General features: G+C 40.9%; 3 protein-coding genes across 7 annotated transcripts in view; 2 read left to right on the forward strand and 1 right to left on the reverse strand.

The window, feature by feature from the left end:
- The first annotated feature begins 2,660 nt into the window (after positions 1-2,660).
- Positions 2,661-12,414, forward strand: ppp2cab (protein phosphatase 2 catalytic subunit alpha b). Its single transcript, XM_080040483.1, has 7 exons — positions 2,661-2,888; positions 9,987-10,196; positions 10,296-10,469; positions 10,580-10,669; positions 10,955-11,116; positions 11,288-11,406; positions 11,628-12,414. The coding sequence occupies exons 1-7, from the start codon at positions 2,787-2,789 to the stop codon at positions 11,698-11,700; spliced, it is 930 nt and encodes a 309-aa protein (XP_079896609.1). The 5' UTR covers positions 2,661-2,786; the 3' UTR covers positions 11,701-12,414.
- A 1,088-nt stretch (positions 12,415-13,502) lies between these two features.
- Positions 13,503-18,931, forward strand: skp1 (S-phase kinase-associated protein 1). Its single transcript, XM_080040709.1, has 6 exons — positions 13,503-13,660; positions 14,500-14,599; positions 15,078-15,151; positions 15,948-16,091; positions 17,846-17,986; positions 18,179-18,931. The coding sequence occupies exons 2-6, from the start codon at positions 14,503-14,505 to the stop codon at positions 18,212-18,214; spliced, it is 492 nt and encodes a 163-aa protein (XP_079896835.1). The 5' UTR covers positions 13,503-13,660; positions 14,500-14,502; the 3' UTR covers positions 18,215-18,931.
- A 149-nt stretch (positions 18,932-19,080) lies between these two features.
- Positions 19,081-23,127, reverse strand: part of tcf7 (transcription factor 7) — a 66,817-nt gene continuing 62,770 nt past the window's right edge. For 3 of the 5 annotated variants that reach the window (XM_080041427.1, XM_080041425.1, XM_080041424.1), the window contains one exon: positions 21,002-21,202. In XM_080041427.1, the coding sequence (XP_079897553.1) occupies positions 21,135-21,202 (68 nt within the window). In that variant the 3' untranslated portion in view covers positions 21,002-21,134. Of the gene's footprint in view, positions 21,227-23,127 lie in introns of all 5 variants that reach the window. The other 2 variants (XM_080041428.1, XM_080041426.1) reach the window with 2 other exon arrangements.

Consider the following 23,127-nt stretch of genomic DNA (forward strand, 5'->3'; position numbering starts at 1 on the left):
ATCACAATCATCTAGGGCGGGGCTAACCCCGGGAAGCAGCAGCGGTGTCCTGCAAAATAGTGCCGGGGGGGGACTTATTTTGATGGAACGTCTTCACGTCCAGAGACTGTCAGAGAAATGGCTAAACCCGCAAACGCCACACAAAAACTATTAAAGACAAAAGGAATATACATAGTGTGTTGCTTTCTAACCAGCATGTCAAGACACCATACACTTTAGCCCCCGAGGAGCTCACGGGATAACTTAACCGGAGTTAACTAGCCACCCACGTAGTGTTATCTCTGGTAACATTATCATCGGCGGTTGAGAGGACGGCTACGGCGGTCGAGTAGAATTTTTAGCATTCGAGAATTTATGTCACCACCTCCTATCGCTGTAGTCAGAGCCGTAGTCCGTCTGTTTACAGGCAGAACAGGGTTTTGACGTTGTGAGCGCTACACCAACTGCAGCAAGTAGCCGTAAGAGTTGCTAGGTGATAGTGGAAGCCGTTGGAATCTTTCCCCGTCGCTAAAACACCGCTGCATAGTCCCTAATTCACCAAAGAAAGGGAACGGCGGATCTTAATCTAGCTGGTTATAAGGTCCGGTGCTCAATTCAAACCCCCACGCTTCATTTTCCAGAGTTTATGAGGGTATTTCTGCCCGGGGGTAGTTGTACAATGAAGTTGGACAGCTAGGCTAAGCTAGGATGCATCCCGGACCGCCGCCGCCAATATTATTATCCCGAAGTATCGCCACACTTTATTTCTGTCTACAGTAATGTGACTTCTCACACCCTGTGTGTGTGTGTGTGTGTGTGTGTGAGAGAGAGAGAGCGCTGCACATAAGCACACGGGTTGACTGAGCGAATTGTTTCCGAATTTGAGGGGGATCACAATAGGGGAAAGCCAGCAACCGGAATAGGAGGGGGCTGCGTCAGGGCTGCGTAGCTTTTCGACGCAAGCGAATAGACGCTGGCGGAAGTGGTCATGCCAGACTACTTGCCCATAACTGTCCCTCGTAACTGTCACTCGCTCATATTATTTCGACCGCGGATAAGTTTGCCCGTTACGTGGCTTGTCAATGACTCCTTTTCCTGTTAAGTTGTAGCTGAACACCATTGTATGGATGCAAGTGTGTGTGTCAATGACGATTCGTGAGTATTTTCATCTGTTTGTAGAAGTTATATGTTTAATTGCCGTTGATTTAGAAACGGTTGGATCGCCATTGTTTGGTCACGTTATGTAACGGCCTCGTATATGTTTTACTTTCTTAATATATTAATGGCCGATTATTTTCCTGTATTTTATGTGTTAGTAGAATAGTCCAGATTTACCATTAAGTGGCGAGTGCATTGTTTTATGTTATTTGCATATATGTGAGGATTTGTATGGTTTGTATTCCTTAATTACAAATACCAATGTATATTTGTTTCCCTTTCCTTGTAGACCACATTCTTTGCATCTGTACTGCCTAACCTCCAGTAAAACTCAAGAGGTGTTCTTACCAACACACCAAGGCGACACCAGCAGTCCGTGAACTACCTATACAGTCCTTTACCATACACCAGTTTTAACAATAATAATAATAATAATAATAATAATAATAATAATAATAATAATAATAATAATAATAATAATAATAATAATAATAATGTAGGCTTTTTCTATGGTCTCTTCATTTAAGAAATGCAATTTATCCTAAATAACATGAAAATATCCGAGGCAACTTTCCACAATTATGTGACTTCAAAGCATTTGTTTAGAGACCTTGTGTAGCACAGATGAGGGGATGGGTCCTGTGGTCCCTGGCCTACTCCCTCCCTACCATAGATAGTAGGCCAATGCTTTTATTTAGAAGGCCCCACCGGAAGTGGGGTGTGTGAAGTGTTGGGTAGCTTGAAACAAAGTAACTTTCAGGGTGGATCACTGAACTGACGTCTCTCCCTCCCTCCCTTCAGTTTCAATTCAGTCAAATCATAGCGTCCTGCCAGCCCTGGGTTTGTGCTGATGGGGCAGCAAAAAGGGCTTTAAGAAGGGAAGATGTGGACGTAAAAGTGAAGCTGGGGTTAACTGAGTGTAGGTCAATCATCAAAAAGAACATCATGGCTGTGTGGCAGGAGGAGTGGGATAAGGAAAAGAAGGGGAGGCATTACTACAGCTTGCAAAATAAAGTCACAAAGAGCCAGTGTTTTTTGGGAAAGGAAAGGAGGCATACAGTCATGATGACCAGACTGAGGCTGGGGCATTGCGGACTCGCATGGGACTTGCACAAAGTTGGGAAACATGAAGATGGACTTTGTGGAGTGTGTAAAAAACAGCAAACAGTAAAACACATCCTGATGGAATGTACTGGACTCACTCGACAGAGGGAACAGCTGTATGCAGCAGTGGAAAGCCTGGGCACAACTCCGGTTACACTAAGGAGCCTTCTAAGTCCTATTGAGAACCAGCCTGAGACAATAAAAGCTGTCCTGGTGTTCATAATGGCCACTGGATTATCCCTATGGAAATAGGATGGACTGATTGCGGCTGAAATATATATATATGTATATATGTATATATATGTTTTGTTTGTTTGTTTGTTTATTTCATTAGTCTATTTTTGTCCTGTGGGTGGCAGCAATGTGCCTCAAAGGCATACAGTCTGCCGGAAAAAGAGAAGAAGAAGAAGAAGAAGAAGAAGCCCTGGGTTTGTTACATGCGTAGTCTCTTTAGAGAGCGGTCGGTTTAGGAAAGGCTAAAACATCTGCTTGGGAAACCAAATTTAGCGCTAAGGTATCGGCCACAGAAATACACACACATAAAGATGGACGAAAAGGCATTTACGAAAGAAATTGACCAGTGGATCGAACAGCTCAACGAATGCAAGCAGTTGTCAGAGGGGCAAGTGAGGACGCTATGTGAAAAGGTAAGATGTTAAAAGGAAATGAAAAATGTACTTATATAACCCTCCCCTCAACATTTACCACCAACTTACTGCCAACGTCTTCTCTCTCTCTTAGCGACGCCTTCCAGACATTCTTAAAATGGCGTCTATAGTGTACATTTCACTCAGCTGTGCGTGTATCTGACACCAATTATGAGTATTAGATATTTTCCTGTTTTAGGGAATTTTAATCGTTGCCTTTCAGAAAATGTGTAAGGATGTGTAAAAGCTCGTGTTGCCGCTAACTGTGGGTTTACAAGTCAGGAAAGGGTCAGCCATTCTGTGAATTCAAGTCGCATACCACATTTCCAGCCCCCTTTTCTCCCCTCAGAGTGTCAGTTTGGCCTGTAGCATCCTCTTTAGCTAGATAGCTGTGGGAGTGAAGTTTTGAATTCTGCAGTGGTGTCACATTATGTAGCCTAATGTTTCATTTGAAAGCAGGCACATGGTAGGAAAAGGATAGGTCAATATTGGAAGAAATCAAACAAAACTATCAATTTGCATGACACTCCCCCCCCCCCCCCAACACATTTTTTACATTGATTTATTTAGCAAATGTTTTGATCTATCTATCTATCTATCTATCTATCTATCTATCTATCTATCTATCTATCTATCTATCTATCTATCTATCTATCTATCTATCTATCTATGTGGTAAAAAGCAGGCCTATGGGAATTGGTATCAAGAAATACAAATGTATAAACAATCCATTTAGATGACAGTGCAAACGGTATTAAAGAAAATGATACTCACAGTTGTGCCTTAAATTAATTAAAATTGGGGAAATGAGACACATTTCTCCATTTAAAAAGAAAAGGCTGTATGTACTTTCTGCAATGACGATAAACAAGTCTATCTATGGTAGAACAGGCAGAAAAGGAAAAAGGTAGATGAATATTATAAGCAAAGTCTCTCTCAAAAAATGATTTGCGCATTTATCCTTAGGCTATATGAATATAATTTGCTTCAAATTTAAGCTTTGCAGTTAAAAATGTGGGTGAATTGAGATGAAGTTGTTTTCATCGCCCTCTATGCGTTTGTGCTGCTGCATGATTATTTTGTGTTTCTCACAGGTAATCAACAAAGTTGCCATTGACTTTGGATGCCTGTCAGTAGTGGGAATGACTTGTTGTTTACTAGGCAATAAAGTCGGTCGTTTTTTTCAAACTTAACAAACATGCTAACATTGCATGATTTAAATGAGTCATCATGCAGGTTGTAACTCTACTTCTGAACCCTATCCTCTGCTCTTTTTCCTGGTTCGCTTATCCATGTTTTACGATAGTTGGCGGACATGTGATTGTTCCCTTGTCAATTTGACAGGAAAGCATAAAATGACATCGTTGACCACTAATTTGGCTTTCTGTCTGACGTGGTCATTTTTGTGTACAGAGTTGTTGTCAGCTTGGTGTTACTTTGACCTTTTAACCACCTGACTGGTTGATGCTTGTTGCTGAGCCATGCACTTGATCTTAACTTGTACACTCAGTGTCTCTCATGCAAATACAAACGGAACACATAAACATAATGTTTTCAGGGAAACCTACGTGTTTGCTCTGCCGTCTCTGATTGTTGGATGTTGTTCAAAGTCCTCCTGACTGACAGCAAAAGCAGATGTCGGATGTTCCTTTTAAATTCCAAAGTTGCTGTTGACCGTAACCCTGACGACAGAGGCTAAGTTTGGACCCATGTTTGCTTATTGCCATTTGCCAAATCTGTTTAATTCTCTAGTGCAGACTTATCCCCATGGGCCCACTACCATGTTTGAAGTTCTTCGCTCTGAATATGTATGGCACGTTATTTTCAAGTGCGTAGTTTTAAAGTGCATTATTACTCTGGTGGCCGAAATCCCAAAATGGGACATGGGTCTTTTCCAAAGGATTTATACATTAATGCCAAGTCATTGTAGTCACTGAAGGAAGCTTGGGATAACAGGAACATTAATTGTGGCTCATTAAGGAGAATGTCATTTTTTTCTGATTTCGACATACCACTGCATAAGTATTGAAAAGCTGGACAATCCGATTGTATGCACCTGTTCAGAGAACTTCAGACAGAGAAACTTGCAATAACCAAGGAACAGGGACAGGAACTGCACAGATGAAGTTGCTATTCTTTCCGGTTGCTCCCTCGGTTTCCTCCCAAATGCAGCAGAGATGGCATAAAAGAAGCAGAGAGGAAAAAGGAAAGCTACACAGTTTCCTCACCCAGAGGCCATACCATCGTCACAGTTTATATGAGCTTCTGGACTGCTCCAAAGTGTCTACCTTCATCTATTCATCCCCCTGTGACTTTTGTGAAGATATTCAGCAGAGTGCACCCACACTACATCCTCCCTGAGTTTTAAATATAGCAGCAGATATGAATGACTTTGAATTGCATCACTAACGCATCCAATGCTAGTTGCCAAGCGGAGCAGAGGGTGTGACTCAGGATAACACATTGTTGGTTGTGAATCAGACAGTGGCCGTCTCTGTTTTGGGATGTACGGGGGTGTGATGTGAAGGAATGAGGTGTGCTCAGTCTTTTCTGCTTCCCAACTAGCTCAGAAAAGGAGGCAATACTAATAATCCTTATCTAGTTTTTCATGATCAAAGCGAATGTTTCAGGATTCATTACAGCATCTCCCTGCTCTCAAAGCTCTAGATGTGTTTAGCTAATGTTGTTTCTTTACAGAGCAGGGATGTCTTCTGTCTGATCATTTAATAGCGTTTCATCCAGTCGCCATGTTAAAATTAAGTGACTGCACTGACTGCAGTGCAGACAATGCTCTCTTCGCTGGAAATTCATGTTCCTGTCTTAGACAAAGTAAATGCATAGCATGTGCCTTACATAGAGCCGTAATTCAAAGTTAAAAAAATAAACCTTTTGAACACGGCATATCCTTTTGTTAATAATATGTTGATCTGATTTTCTCTTTCATTATTATTGTCCTATGACATAATTTAAAATGTGTCAGAAGAGAATGATGTCATTATTTTGGTCACGTGGAAATGACCCACTTCCTTGAGGTAAAGTCTATTGTATGACCTCTGCCTCAGTGAACACCAGTTTGATGCATTTAGGGCCAGCTGTAAATCAAGTTGTCAGCTGAAGGCGTGGATTAACTCGGAAGAACCTCTGATACAGTGAAGTGAATAATCTTTTTATACTCAAGCAGAGCAGAAACTGTGTGAAATAGCGATATAACATTTTTGATATCTAAAATATAGATGACCTAACACTCCAACCGACATTGACTGAATGTTTTTAAATTTAGTCATAGTAGCAAAGCTGGCCAGCTGCCAATATTTGGCTGCTGCTTCTACTGATTTTCACACACAGGAAGATCACTATCATAAACATCTCCAGTGAGGTCATTGTTTGTGGTCATAGCCTTGCCTAGTCGCCAAGCTTGGTTCGCAACACAATGTCTCCAAGAGAAACTTTGGCCGTGTTTAACCCCCTTTTAATGGGATTATATTGCGGCAGCTGGGAAAATGCTGACCTCACTTCCTAGCAATTGGCTAAGCAGTTTGTTGACTGTGGTGTCTGACGTACTGGGCAGAGCTGTAATCTAGGGAGAGGTTCCCTCCCTGTGGCATTTCTTCCACAGGTGTGGTCCGGCCTTTAAGTGAGGTGCTTACGCAACCTCTACCGTCATCCTTTTCATTCACAGCTGTACTTGAATCAAGCTAGCATGGCAAGGTTTTAATTACAATGGCAGGCTTTTGACTGAAGATAAAAGTCTGATGTGGGTAGGGAAATAAAACAATAAAAACAGTTTGGAAATAAATCCAAACTGTTGCTGCTGGCCTCACACAAAGTGCACATTCACATAAGTTATAATCAGTTGAGCCAGTTCAGGACACAGAGGGGATATGTGATGCACCATTAATCACATTACTCGCAGTGTAAGGTTACAGAGCTGCAGGCCACTTACTGTATCTTGCACTGGCAAAATAAACCCGTAGAGGAGGTCCTAATGAATTAGGGCTGCAAGGAAAAGCATTTAGGGATATTATCTTTGAGTAGTTCTACTTTGTTAGAGTGCAGTGTCTGGTATCGTATGCAAATCCAGCCATCCATCATCAACGGCATATCCCAGGTCAGCTGACAGGGGTAACATCTCCAGCAGGGCAAGGCAAGGCAATTTTATTTATAAAGCACATTTCAGGCACAGGGCCACTCGAGGTGCTTCACAGGGTTAAAATCAAATAAAGAATCCAAATACAAAAAAGGAAGAGATTTAAAACATGGATAAAAATACAACATTTAAATAAAATAATTAAAACATTTTATCAAAAAAAAAAAAAAAAATTACAGGTTAAAAGGGAAACAAGAAAGTTTTGAGACCCGATTTAAAAGAGCTGAGAGTCTCAGCGGACCTCAGACCCAAACGTCCCTTTCCCTAGCCACATTAACAATCTCTGAATGGGGGATCCCGAGGCGTTCCCAGGCCAGTGTGAAGATAAGATCTCTCCACCTGTCTTCCCCGAGGCCTACTCCCAGCTCCTGAAACATATCCCTAGGGAGGCGCCCAGGTGGTGTCCTTACTAGATGCTCAAACTACCTCAACTGGTTCCTTTTCTAAGCAAAGAAGCAGTTTCTCTACCTGTAGTTCTTCACAGATGAATGACATTCTCACCCTATCTCTCTGAGGGAGAACCCAGCCACCCTACTGAGAAAAACCATTTTGGCCGCTTGTACCCACAATATTGTTCTTTTGGTCATTAACCAGCCTTTATAACCATAAGTGAGAGTAGGAACAAACATAGACCGGTAGATCGAGAGCTTTGCAGCACAAAAGTGCGGTGAAGTCAATGTAATGACGCCCCGCTGCTCTGGTTCTCCGACCCATCTTCCGCTCCATTGTCCCTTCACTCGCGAACAAGACCCTGAGGAACTTGAACTCCTTCACTTGGGGTAAAAAGTCATTATGCCTGGAGTAGACCATCCATCGGTTTCCTGCTGAGATCCATGGCCTCAGATTTAGAGGTGCTGATCCTCATCCAGGCCGATCCAGTGACTGCTGAGGGTCACAGACCAATTACGACATCAGGACCACATCATCCGCAAACAGCAGCGAAGAGATCCTAAGTCCACTGAACTGCAACCACTACTACACCTGTCCATGAATATCACCAACCATGGGGGAAATGCAAAAGTTAAATAAAATTTGATCAGAGAATTCCTTATTCTTCTAGCAGTAGCAATAGAGATTTGTTTGATAGTGAGAGGAAACTAGATAGTAGGGTTAATCAGTGAAGCCTAAACAAAAAATCTAAATTTAAAGTTGTTAGCTGGGAGGCGAGGATGGAAATATACTGCTGTTTGACTTTAATAGAGGCATGTAGAATATTCTGATTTAGTGAAGCCCTGGTCAATCTGCCTGATACGCAGCCCTGAAAGGCCACATTGTAGTACGGGCACGTGGTGGGTGCGACTGTGACTGGTCAGTGTAATATAGGTCAGCATTGTGCAGCGCCGCAGTCCTGTCCTGCTCGATCTGGGTCGGTTTCTCTCTCTCTCTCTGTACTAACTGCCGCGGTGACAGGCCAACATCAGCACTCTGCCAATGTCAGCTCTCTCTCTCTCTAGTTCTCTCTCTCCCAGGGGGGCATTGGTTGTTTACAGGGAACAGTATGAAAAGATTAATGGCTGCTCAAAATGTGGCACGTACAAAACAGCAGGCTTTTAGGTAGGAGACGCATGTTTGCCCATACTAAATCTGCAGTAGCATTTAAATTGTCTAACATATGATAACAATCTTAGGAAACATGCAGAACACGATCCCTCCTTCCAATGTCTTTTTCCTCTAATACCACATGTAAATAATCATTTCCCTTAGATCTTGCAGATGCCTCACCCAGTCCGTTTTTGCTTTATTTCTCCCATGATGCTCAGCGTGTCGGACATGACTGGTGATTCAGCTCAGACCATTTCTCTCTCAGACTGAGGATTTGTTTGCTTCAAAGCTCCTTAAACGAGCTCATCCACCTGACTGAGCCTTTGGTCAGACCAGACAGCCAAGATAGACTGACTCCAAGAATAGGCCATGTTTTGGGTTTCCAGACTTAGTACTACTGGTACTGTCTAAAGCTTCCCCACTATTTTAACTTATTATTTAATTGGGCAAGTACTGGTAAATACTGCTTAGTAAGGACAGAAATATGCACTTTTTAAATCTTATGTAGATAAAACGGCTTAAAGCTTTCTGTACAACTCTATACATCAAATATGGAGTGGTTTAAAAATAAATCCTCGGAAGATGCCAATTCATTTTTTTTGTAACTGCATCATCTGACCCACTCAATGAAAGTTTAAGCTGTGTGTGAATATCCTTTGTTTGCACACTGATTTAGCAGTAGGACTGAAAAGTTTCCAAATTTAAATCCTGATGAGACCCTGATAAAGGATCTACTTTATGAACTTCATCTGACCCTCAACTGCCAGTCAATTTCTAACATGCATGCCATCCTCCTTTTTAAAGGAGAAAACAATTGAAGGAAAGCCTTTCATCTTAAAATGGCAGCAACCGTTTTTCACTCTGTTCTCAGCTTTTGGAGCATCACACTAACTGATTTAACAAATTGTTGCATTGCAACTAGAGCTGTCTTTCCATTTTTTGCAGGGCAGGCCCACAGGAAACTAGAAGCGCAGACACACACACACGCACACACAGACAGAGAGAGAGGGTGCGGTCTTATTTCATTGGACAGATTAAGGTGATGATGTTGGGGATTGGGTCTTAATCACTGTGTAGCATCTTAATGTAGATCCCAATGGGGTCTGATAAGGAAATTGTGCAGAGAGGTTGTCAGGATATTGTCCGTTGCTTAAAGATTGAGAACAAAGACTGAGAGAGAAAATGACAGTGCGTATAGCATGTGATTACAGTGCAGTATCTCATGGATGGTCCTGCATTTCAATGAGCAAAAACAACAGGGAAGTGGTGTAGTGAAAAATTGGTTTATGAAATGTTTTAAGCACCTGGTACCTTTTGCCTCATCTGCAGTTTTTGTAATTCACACTTTTTTAATTTGTCACACAACAAACTACAATTAAATGTTTTTTTTTTTTGTTTTTTTTCAACAGGCAAAGGAGATCCTGACCATAGAGTCAAACGTACAAGAAGTAAAATGTCCGGTGACGGTGTGTGGCGACGTGCACGGCCAGTTCCACGACCTCATGGAGCTGTTCAAGATCGGAGGGAAATCTCCAGACACAAACTATTTGTTTATGGGAGACTACGTGGACAGAGGGTACTACTCGGTAGAAACCGTCAGTTTACTAGTAGCACTTAAGGTAAGCGATCATTTAAAAAATTCCTCAGTTATATTTGAAGGTACATACTATTTTTTTAGGAAAAATATAACACACATCTGTTCTTTACTCACGTTTCAGGTACGCTACCAGGAACGCATCACAATCCTGAGAGGGAACCACGAGAGCAGACAGATCACACAAGTGTACGGCTTCTATGATGAGTGCCTAAGAAAATATGGTAACGCCAACGTTTGGAAATATTTCACAGACCTGTTCGATTACCTCCCCCTCACTGCCTTGGTAGACTCTCAGGTGAGAAAACACCTCTTGTTCCTTGACCATGTGATTGATAAGAAGCCGATGGTCAGAGAAAAGTACTAGTATTTTCTCTTTATACTGAAATTTTCCTCTCGTCCTTCCAGATTTTCTGCCTTCACGGAGGCCTGTCACCGTCCATAGATACTTTGGATCACATCAGAGCACTGGACCGTTTACAGGAAGTGCCACATGAGGTAAAGATAACATTATAATGTGTGTGTCATTTTCAAAAGCAAAGGTAAAAGCTGCCTCATGGCCAGGAATATTGCAATGTAGTACAATGAAACAATGAATCCAATAGAAAACGGCAGGCTGTGTTCAACAAATGCTGTTAGTACAAGTAACTCAATCATGACAGGCAATAAAGGAAAAAATGTGATGTATTTTCTCAGTGTATTTGCAGTTAAACATGATTGTGAGTGTAAATCACTAGCAGGACTGTGTCTTTGTTTTGTTGCTAAAATGCTTGTCCTCGGCAGGGTCCCATGTGTGACCTCCTGTGGTCAGACCCTGACGACCGCGGTGGCTGGGGCATCTCCCCTCGAGGAGCCGGCTACACTTTTGGTCAGGACATTTCTGAGACTTTCAACCACGCCAACCGCCTCACACTGGTGTCCCGAGCCCACCAGCTGGTTATGGAGGTACGTTTCTGTGTACGGTATGAGAATAACTCCGTTTCTGGTGCTTTGGATGAAATGATTTGGGACAGACAAACAGTTATATTACTAGCTTGTGCTGTACTTGTCACTTTAGATTTGCATTCTAAAGTACTTTTTTATACATCTCAGCTGAATAATGCATCTGTCTCCCAGGGTTATAACTGGTGCCATGAGAGGAATGTGGTGACAATATTCAGTGCCCCCAATTACTGCTACCGCTGTGGCAACCAGGCAGCTATCATGGAACTAGACGACAGCCTCAAATACTCATTGTAAGTATAACAAAAACTGTGAACTGGACTGTTGTTTCATAGCTAAAAAGGTGCTGCATGCTTTAGCAAAATTAAAAAAATTATTTAATAAAAATAGTGACTGGTATGCATCATTCTAAATAATACTAAGGATGATACAGTGACAATATTCAAACTACAATATTTATAACCTAAACGTGATTGATCAACAAATCTTTTTTTTTTTTTTTTCTTCTAACCAGCTTGCAGTTTGATCCTGCGCCTCGCAGAGGGGAGCCTCACGTCACTCGCCGCACTCCAGATTACTTCCTGTAAACTCTCACCTTTTGACCCTTGTACAGTCGGGTCCACTGTTGCCATGACGCAGGACCTTCAACCGATAACAGCATGAATGAGGAAAGGGAGGGTGGGACACTGGGGGGGTGGAGGGGGGCTACACAGCAGTGCACATTGTATATCCACACAAAGACCTATTTAAGCATTTAGCAAAATTACAAAATGTCTGTGTGTCAATGGACCAAAAGGTGTGTGCCATAATCATTACAATATTCATTGCTGAGGACTTGTATTGAATCTCTCCCCCCACTTTGTAAACCAACAGTGATGCGCACATTTATCATCCTGTACCTGCGTAGCTGGACTAATGACACCGAGGTCCTTCAAAGTACTTAAAATGCGGCTGTTTGAACCCCACATGCCATGGCTTCTATATAGGAGATCTGAACAGGATCTGTTTGCACTTTTGTAAATCTAAAGAAATGTAACATATGTCAAAAAATGGAAATTATTTCACACTACAGATGTTTTCTTTTTGATTTTTTTTTTAAATATCAAATAAAGCCCCCATCAGGCAGGTTTTACAAAGTTTTCTCTGTCCTGTGTAACAACCCTTCTTATGCAGTCACCCAGCTTGGTGTATATTATAAAGTGACGATGGAGTTTTCATCCACATGACTCCCTGTGATCTACAGAGTCTGTATCAACCAAACCATTTGAAAAATAAATACGAAAGGCGGCTTCTAAATGTCAGTGTTCTGTTTTCTTTCTTTTCTCATTTTAATACTGAAAAGGTTTGCCCTGGATGAGATGACAACTTGTGTTATGGTCTGGCTTACAAAGGCCCCTTTGACCTGTAATTAATTTTGAATTGAACCAACTGGAAGTCAGCCAGTTGACCAAGCAGTGACTGGGTCAGCCATCTGGGCCGCAGGTTGGCTGGTAGTCAAGAAATTGAGGAATTGGATCACAATGTGTTTTGGAGAGCTTGGCCCACTGATGACCTTTTTCTTCATGTAGAGAATGACTGACTGTCATGGTAACCAAACGGTTTTACACTTTGATAGCCAGCTGATCAGAACATTTAGGATGATATCAAAAAGGTGCCTTTATCAAGAAAAGCAGTTTTAAAATTCCAGATTATATCACTTGTCCTATTGTTCGTGTCTACTGTCACATGCAAACATTTAGAAAATGCCAAACCTCTTTATAATCTTTAATTGTTCTACTGCAGCTAAAGCCACATTGAAAAAAAATAACATAACTTTTAATATTTTTTATTATGAAAAAAGTAATGGTGATTTTACATTTACAAATAGATTTTTTAGTGGTATTTATGCCCTAAAAACTAGGGAGAAAATATGTCCAGGAGCATTTGAAAGCACCTTTCACACAACCCCGAAGGATCTAATAAGGAGACAGCGCCTCTACATGGCAGGTTAAAGAGTTCACACTCAATCGTTACACTAGTTTCCCCCATTATTACAGTTCGGGTTAAGGTATGATGGTAGGCCTACAACATGCTAATAATATTGCCTAGCCTTAGATAAAGCATATTTATTCAAAGTTTTAAAAACAAGTTAATATCAGGCCTAACGCATACATGCGAAATGCAATTTACTGTAGTTAGCAAAGTTGTAAATGTAGGCTAACATGTTTTTTGATTTATATATTCTATTTATAATAGCCTACTACTGATTGTAATAATCACCCTCCCATCAAAAAAATATTTGTATTGAATAACCAGAAAAATTGCAGATGTTGAGGTTAAACCATAAATAAATGGGAAAAGCAGCCTATCCTTCATACCCATTCCCCCCGACCCCCCTCTTCCTCCTCCAGCCCCCGACAAAGCGAGCGCCAGCCTCCGGGCGGCAGCAGCAGTTTACCGGGTAGATCCTCAGACTTCTAGCCGCTGTCGGTGTCTCCGCGTCTGTCAGGCCGTTGCTACTGATAACAGAGGAAATTTCACCTCTGGAGCTGAGATTAAACGATTACGGTAAGTAGCTTTCGCAGAGTGGAATATGTCTGTTTTTCAAATAGATTTTGTGGTCATTTTGGAGGTTGACGTTTATTTTGCATTTTGTTTACATCTTTGTGTGAATAGCTTAGTCGTGGTTGCTAAGAGGCCTCGCTGACATCGCGAGGCGCTAGTGTAACATCAGGCTAAGATGCTAGTATTGTGCACAGTAATGCTAGCTGCTTTGGTTAGCTTTTTTAAAAACTAATATTAGAAGATTGTTTTGGCTGTAAAAACACAAACGCTAGGCGGGCAATGTAGTAGGAGTTTATGCTACTAACGAACAACCCTCAGTTAGTTATCATATGAACCCATTAGCGAACTAGCTACCTGGTTACTGTCGTTTAGCCTGGACGTACGCTAGCTAAATGTAGCGTTGGTTAGCTTTAACGGATTTCGCTAATAACGTTTTCATAGGTAACATTAAAACGTATTTATATTTGTGCCAGATATGTGGCCACTGTTGTAGCTAGGTATCAATCAATGCTGTGTAACGTTTAGACCGGGAAAACAGAGACGTTATCTGGTCAACATTAGCTTAGCTAGCAGAAGTGTTGGCAACGGTTGGCAATCAGCAGACGTTTAATCAGACTCAGCTGTTTTAATGTGAGTTTGCTTGGAAATTGACCATGCACATTTGTGAGAATTGTTTGATTATTATCAATATTTTCTTGCGACTGAAACAATACCAAGTGTGCGGTGACGAATCAAGTATTTATATCCATGTTGGCGAATCCAGCTTTGTACTTAGCCTGTCCTCTGTGAATGTAGCTTCCTTAAAACATGTGTTTTAATAATCTGATCGTTCTACTCAACAGATAATGCCTACGATAAAATTACAGAGCTCTGATGGGGAAATCTTCGAGGTGGATGTTGAGATTGCCAAACAGTCTGTCACCATCAAGACCATGTTAGAAGGTGTGACATTTTAAATCATCACAAACTTTTACTACAGCACCTATTTCCCTACTTTACTACTTGAACTGTTAATGCTGGAAATATGAACTTAATTCGCATTGAATTGTTTTAAATCGTTCTTACAGAAGCCCCACCCCCCTTGGCATTGCATTTTACAAACGAGCCATGTTTTTAAAATAACTTATGTATGTCAGGATGATACGATATGGTCATGATTTGACATCTGGGCCTCTAAGTGAATGATATAGTATTATATTGTCATTGGCTATTTAGTTTTGTATTTTGAACTACCAAAATAATTGTGACTAAAATAAAATACTAAATTGAAAAGCCCCCCAGAAGTAGATCATCTTTTTCACTGGATCAATTTATTTTTTATTTTAAATAGATATTTAGGCAACATTTTTGATGATTATCTTAATTGTCATTCTCAGTGGCAAGTCTAACTGATACATGCCGTTCCTTAATTATTTGGCAGATTTGGGGATGGATGATGAAGGAGATGATGACCCAGTTCCCCTCCCTAATGTTAATGCTGCCATCCTCAAGAAGGTACAAAGTAAACACACACACACACACACACACACACACACACACACACACACACACACATCACGCGCACACACACACATCACGCGCACACACACACACAAATTCACTCACCTGTGATAAGTGTTCAGCTTCAGTTAGGATATCCTGCTCGGTGAATTATTTGATTTATAGATTTAGTTTTTTAGATGATTACCAAATATTCATCCTTTACAGAGGAGTTACAGGTTTGCTAGGGCTTTTCTTTGTGTATCAAGCTGAGAAGCTGCTGCTTTGAGTTAAATATTGTATACACTCAGGGAAATGTGTACATGAACTTTTCACTCAGGTGCTATTTGTTAATTATCCATTAGTTTGTATACATTTTTTTTACAACGAAGTGCACCTGTGGTTAGTCTTCACATTATGACATATGATTTTGTCTGGGTTATTCATCACTCGCTGAAGCCCAAGCTTTTTGTTTCTGCATTGCCCTTGTTAAATCGTTCTTGCTAGTAAACCAACTAAAAGCAGTTGTGTGAGCAGAAGCCTATAACGGCCTGTTTTTTTGTATCCTATACAAGTTAATGCCTGTTCTTTAGAGCTGCAGTTATTTGAAACAAGATTGGTTTTATGTATCTATCACTCAAGTTAGTACGGTTAGTAAACTAGAAGCCATGCTTAACACCAAGGTAGTTTAACCCTTGTGCTCCATTCTGTTTAACTTGCAGTGTTGGAGAATGCCATATATGTTTAACTGTTTATAACCACTGTATTGTGTTAACTTTGGTGTGTGTGTGTGTGTGTGTGTGTCCCTCAGGTGATTCAGTGGTGCACCCATCACAAAGATGACCCTCCTCCTCCTGAGGACGATGAGAACAAGGAGAAGAGGACAGATGACATTCCTGTATGGGACCAGGAGTTCCTCAAAGTGGACCAAGGCACCTTGTTTGAACTCATTCTGGTAAATGCAGTTGACATTTGATTACATTTACATTAGATTGATCCACATTCATTCCCTGGAAGTAGACGACAACCTCTGCCACAACCATCATGTACCAAACCAGTAGTATAATGTTAATTTATTATCATTTTTCTTTTCACTACAGACATGCATATATTGTTTCTTTCTTTTTTTTAAGCAAACAAGCCCAGTGCTGTTATGCAGATCATAATGAGAAATCAGTTTATGTCAAATTAAAGATACTGGATAATTTGATTGTTTTTCAAAACCTTTGAAATGGATCATGTGATAACTGGCCATCTGGGGTGCGATACCAAGTTATGGAATTCTATAATTTGATTTGTAAAGACATCTTCTTCGACCATGTCATTATTTCAGATATTCTCTTTTGCTTTACTGCCTCTTTTTTCACTTACCTGCAAATTGAATATGCATAATTATTTTGTGACGCTTCTTCCCTGTGGTATTATTTTCATTCACGGCTGTGGCTGAGCATTTTCATTTTGTAACCGAGATACTAAAGTTGCTTAGCAACATCGATTTGTGAGAGTGCAACTTCTGTAGAAGAGGCAGGGACATTTTAAAGTGTGAACGTAAACAAGGCAGAGCATGTGAAAGGTTACCTAAGCAGTGATTGGGAAATAGGTGCTGGACAAGCTGTGGGCTTCCTGGAAGTGAAACACAAGTATGAGTGTCTGTCTCTTGAGACACTCCCGCTGAGTCCCCCCCTGTGGATGTTTGAATGTGTTTACATGCACTAGCTGATGCTGAAGCCGATGGGGGGACAAAGTAGCTCATCGGGACAAAATGAATGCAAGGCTTTGCGGTTCCTACTGAATGTTGCGTGTAAAGTTCAGCAGGTATTGCAGGATGTGAGTTAAATGGAACACAGCGGGAGTGGAGTTCATGTTGTGTTTGGTCATCTCAGTCTAGTGTGTAAGCTGATGGCTTTGAAATGTAGCCTCAGTCAGCTATAGGTCTGCAAGTTACGGTTTAAATCAATATCATATTATTTTTCCATATTTTGAATCGAGAGATGGCTTTAAGTATAAAATAGAATGATAGTTCTTTAGTGGAATGAACTGCGGTTTAATTTGTATGTGATTATATACTCTACAGATTGTGTGTCTGCTTACAATACATATTTCTAGTGTTTTTTGGTAAATGGCGAAAGCTAAATTATTGTGGTCATAATAACTTACCTGAGCACTGAAATCCTCTTAGGCTTTTAGCTATAAACAATTGTGCTGTGTCAGTTTCCGATAATCCTTGAAAATCTGATCACTTATGTTAACCGGCCTCCTAGATATAGGGCCCCATTTACACATGGTATTGGAGTGAGTCGACCTTTGTAACCTGCTGGGTCCAATCGCTTTCTGGTCAAAGTACTTTTTGTGTGCATTGCCAGTAGGCATTTAATGTTTTTCCTTATCCCGACAACGGATACAGACTGACTGCATTTTAATGGGGTGTTATATAACCGTAGCTTTGGTACCTGAAACGTGATACCTACACCGATGCAGCCTCTTGCTGATTTAATTGAGGGCTGTTTTCTGTCTGCCTGGTAACATGCTTAAAGTTATCATCAAACCGGGAAAAACTACAGTTGCCAAAATCACAAGTAGCTTCATCTATTGCCCACAGCCGGCTGCTAATACAACTAAACGTCGATATCTTCCTTGAAATGCATAGGTGTCGGTCAGCCCTTTTTTCTCACTGCTTCTTTAGGTCACTGTTGTGTTTTCTGTTTTCAGGCCGCCAACTATTTGGACATCAAAGGCCTGTTAGATGTCACCTGCAAGACAGTGGCCAACATGATCAAAGGGAAAACCCCGGAGGAGATCAGGAAGACTTTCAACATCAAAAATGATTTCACAGAGGAGGAGGAAGCCCAGGTAATGATGCTATCCATCACCTGTCAGTCAGAAAAATTAATTATTTACAGAAGTTATTAGAGATATATACACATCACTTTGCAATGATGCTCAAAATATAAGAGCCTTTTATTCTGTACGGGAGATCAGAGCTTCGAAACATGCCGTCTACAAATATTGAGGAACTCAGCCTGTTTTTCCTCTCGTCCACAGGTACGCAAAGAAAACCAGTGGTGTGAAGAGAAGTAAAAGCGGATTATCCTGCAGAAACTACCACACTGAAAAGGAATTGTCCCCGCTTACTGGTTGCGCTGGCATTGTTCATACTTGTCAATATTTACATTTAGCGTATTTAGAGCCACCTTACCAACCCGCCTCTTCCCTCAACTTCTGTATACCAGTAGCATGTTCATTTTAACTTGCCTGTGTTATTAATTTAAATAAAAAAAAGCTCACCTGTTTCCACACACACACACACACACACACACACACACACACACATTGTTTATTCACATCAATATTAGTCGTGGTTTCATGGCTTTCTACCCTTACAGTTTAGACAACACTCCCTTCATATTTTCCCTATTATTAATCGCTGGTTGTCTTTTTTACTGGACATGATTGTTTTCTTTTAGGTCATTAGGTTGAATAAAATGGCTTTTTTGACAATTTGAAATGAGAGGGTAAATATTTAATTTTTTGCTCTGTAAATGCATATGTTGTGTAGAGCCATGCTTAGAGGATTGGCTGTTTAAAGAATAAGTGAAGTTTGAGGGGAAAGGATGTTTTTTTTTGTTCCGTAATGTCCTTTGGACTGGAAGTACTTGTGTGATGTCACACAGCCTTAGGGTTACTCACTCCTAATTCATGTTTTGAATTGGAAACGTTTCTCAGATAAGCTCTGATGCTGGCTTTTGAGATGATCAAACATATATTGAAGGAGTAAATAAAACATCTAAAAAGGTTGCCGTTTGTCCTTTTTTTTAAGTGCCCATGTGCCGAAGAGCATGACCACCTTTTTGGGAAAATCATTTTATTTTCAAAAGTAATCTCTTTGAGAATCATATTTCTTGAAATGTGCTTGTGTCTTCACTACAGTAGACATGAACAAGAGTCAAAACACTTTAATACATCAAACGAAAACAAGTAATACATCTGAGGCGTTAGAAAACACAAAAGACATGTTCGAAGAGCTGCCATGACTTTCATCAACATCCTCAAAACAAAAGCTATTTCTAGCACAAGAGCTCTCTCTGCTGGAGGAAAACAGTTTTGCTGTACAAAAGCTCAGCCTGCAGTTTGGTAACTTAAAGCCTGTTTAGTCAAAATCTAGTTTTGTTACATAGAAGTTGAACACAAGATAATTTGAACGCTGCTGCAGTAACACTTGACCAGATAAAAAGTAAAATTCTGCACGAAGACAAACAAAATGTATTGCTTTAAGAAATGGTAGAAACTAAAATAATCTTTTTTTTTTTGGTAATTTCACTTTCTTTTTTTTACATAAACATATAAAAGTTTAATTATAATACGGAATTCCAACATTTATAAAACTTTACAACACAATGCAATATAATAGTACCATTTGGTCTCAGATTAGTTTATGGAGCTGCAAAATGTTCAGTCAAAGGAAAAAAACAGCCAAGAGACTTAGAAACAAAACTATTAAAAACCCTCAATTCTCTCTCTGAGGATTTCCCCACCAGCAAAACATCTGACCTTTACAAAACATATCACAAGAGATTCATATGAAAATAAGGAGGAAAACTGAACAAAAATGTAACAGTTGATATAGCGCGAGACTGAAAGTGCCAAAAAGAAACAATGTAACTTGAAGTTGGGGATACGCGTGTATAATTCTGAGATTTTTTTTTTTACCTGCTAAAACGCTTTCCTGTCTTCGTCAAAGAGGCTGCACAGATAGTTAGAAAAATTGTCTACAAATGGAATGAAATTGAAGTTTGTTTACAAAATGCCAGCTAAAAAAGTAAATCCATCTGAGGTTCTGCTGGTCAGGCTGGCTGGTCGCTGGTGTCTGGTTCCCTCCAGTTTTGGTCTGAGTGACAGTGGTGAATGGTGGATAATGACAAAGTGATGGTGATATGTATTCCCCCTAAAAGTGGAGTTAAATGTACATGTAACAACAACTGTAACCTGATTTCTGCTTTATGTTTAGGTCTGTTACAAAGAGCTCTTCTGGAATACATTATGTTTCTGATTGTCATCGAGGTCTAAGCACAGGGTTGGCTTTATTAAAAGGAGCAGCAAGGGGCTACGGAGTTTTATTTGTGAAACTATTTATATAGATTCAGAGTTGTCCTTTAGTTGAGTTTTAAGACTGGAGTTCTTGGTGAGTGTCGGGGGAGTTCAGTCACCAATTCAGTGGCTGGATCCAAAACAACTGGAGACTCTGCTACCTTCCCCTTGTCAACCCAAAACCAGGAAGTCGTTTTCATACTATGACAAAATACCAGACTTGGACAAGTTTATTATCAGTGTGACTGGATTACTGGTAAATATTAACCTTAATGAAACATGTTTACCAGTGACCACCTATCTTCAGTCTTTCAGGTTGACAAGGATTGCATGAACGCTTGATTTAAGAACTGAACCTTTGTAGCAGGCTTTGAGAAGGAACATGGGTGGTGTTGTAATCTGTAGTAATCTAGCAGGACGGATGGCTCCCCCTTTATTATTAATACACCACCCTGCACTTTTTTTTTATCAAACAATAGGACAACATGTTTGGCCTATTAGATAAATATGAGAATGAAGGTGACGTGAGGAAGGTGATCTTCGTGGCTCTTGAGGGAAGTTGAGGGGACCGTAAGCGATCACTGAGTGTCTGTTAGCACTTTCAGAGAAAGTCCTGCTGCCTTGGAGGCCGACAGTGCCGTCGTGGAGCCGTGCGTTGACTGCTTGCCGGACAGTTCCAGGTGTGTGGTGTGGGCGTGTTTGGTTGCAGGCTGGCGGAGGTCGCAGAAGCGCTTGCCGGTGGACTGCTGCAGAGGACCGCGTGTGTGTGAGTGTCGTGTGTGTGTGTGCGGAGACAGGGGGAGGCGCTGTGGACACGGGGAGGTTGGCTGTGGGGAGCAGCCCGGTGAGTGCTGCTGGCGCTGGTAGAGACGGTGGCGGGCGTGGCAAGGGGACGGGGGAGAGTCTATAGCACTTAAATCTGAAGAAGATGGACTGGGACAGCCTCCTCCTTGAAGGTATCGAATGCACTTCTTTTTCCTCCTAGGGACAGTCAGAGAGAGTTATCTGTGAATAAAGTGTGGATGGTAAACGTCAGGCGGGCGTCAGTGGAGATGCGTCATTCACACCGATGGCAACGAACAGGGAGACACAACATGGTCGTAATGAACAACACACAAGTATAAGTGTCAGTCTGGGTAGATCTAAATATGAATATGAGTTAATGTCCAAAACAACACAAATACTTTCCTGAAATCAAAGCCTCCGTACTAATTATTTTCTAGATATAAATGAACTTAGTCGTTGAAAATATTGCTGTTGTGTCAAAATAGTGGACTTCTCAATCAGCCTATGGTAAGATATTAAAGATGGCTTTAAAGGAATGTTTTAACACTTTGGAAAAGACTTGCTTTTTGCAGTGGATTAGATGATATAATCAATATCATTCACAAGCTACATCTGTGGTACAGAATTAGAGCCAGGAGGTGATTAGCTTAGCTTAGTATAACATTACGACAGGAAACAGTCAGTGAGAGAGCTAGTCTGACTGTCCGAATTTCAAAATTGAAACTATCAACACCTCTAACCCCAGCTGGTTAAAATGCTGCATCTTATTAGTTTGAAATGTACACCACGAGACATTTAAAAGCAACACATTTTGTTTTTGAGTTTTGTTGTGACCTTTAACTTGAGGTTAGCCTTTGTAGGCTTATTTCTTTTTAGAGCGCATCAGGCTGTTTTCCCATTCTTCAGTTTAAGATAACGACATCCAGGCTCTGGCTCTGTAGTTACACAGAGACTAAGACTTACAATGATCCCTTCTTCCAACTCTCTGTAAGGAAACAAATGATCACATTTCCCAAAATGTGGAACTATTCCACAAATACCAAGGACATGGTGGATTTGGGTTGGACAATGGAATTATTCCTGTGCATTTATAAAGTCATTCATTATTTATAGAAAATAATTCCAATCACATGTATAATGAATTCATGACTTGACACTAACATTTAAGCATCACACATGTAGTATTTATTGCACATATTTATTGCATTCTACAGTCAGGTGTTTCAGTTTTTCTGTCCACCGCATTTTGCTCTATTCTCCTGGTCTTCGCCATACATTGCAAACCCGAGTGACGCGCTGTGCTTTGTGAGGTGTTATACTTTTAAGTCAGACGTTGTGTACCGCCGAGCGCAGCATCAAAGCAGCTAACAGGATCCCATGATCATTACCAGAATATGATATGAGTCACCAGGTTTAACCGCAAGGAAAGGCACTAGGCCATATTTAGAGAGAGAGAGAGAGAGAGAGAGAGAGAGAGAGAGAGAGAGAGAGAGAGAGAGAGAGAGAGGAAGAGGGAGAGAGGAAGGGTGCGATAGAAAGTGATTTCTAAATGTCAGAGTTCACCATCAAAAGGCGCCCGTTACCACATCGCATGAATGGAGAAAGTTAAAAGCAGATGGGCATGAGAACGCTGTCGAAATGCAAAGCTGCAGGGAGTGTGTGTGTGTGTTGAGCTGTGGTGATAAGGATTTGCTCTAACCACACTCACCCCCCTTTGTTCTCTCAAACCGAAACACACACACACACACACACACACACACACACACACACACAGAGATTTCCATGACGTGATGATGGGGAAGACGATGGGGTTTGCTACAGTGCTGTGGTGGTAAAAGCTTTTTCTGCAGAACCACACAAACATCTTACTCCTGCAGTGCAGCGATGACCTGTTCTCTACTGTGAATCCTGCTCAGGCTGAAAGCCAGCAGTCGGAGGTGGTGACAGGCCTGATGCTAATGATTTATATTGGACTATTACCCTGTGTCTGCTTTATTACAAAGCAGGAGAAACTGGAGATTGTTGTACTTTTAAGAATAAAAAAATGGTCTGGAAACAACACTAGTATAAAAGCTGTAGCAGTTATAGGGTGTAATGGACGTTTTGATGCACAGCGCTGG

Source organism: Ammodytes marinus (genome assembly GCF_949987685.1).
Source record: "Ammodytes marinus genome assembly, chromosome: 14".
Taxonomy (NCBI): Eukaryota; Metazoa; Chordata; class Actinopteri; order Uranoscopiformes; family Ammodytidae; genus Ammodytes; species Ammodytes marinus.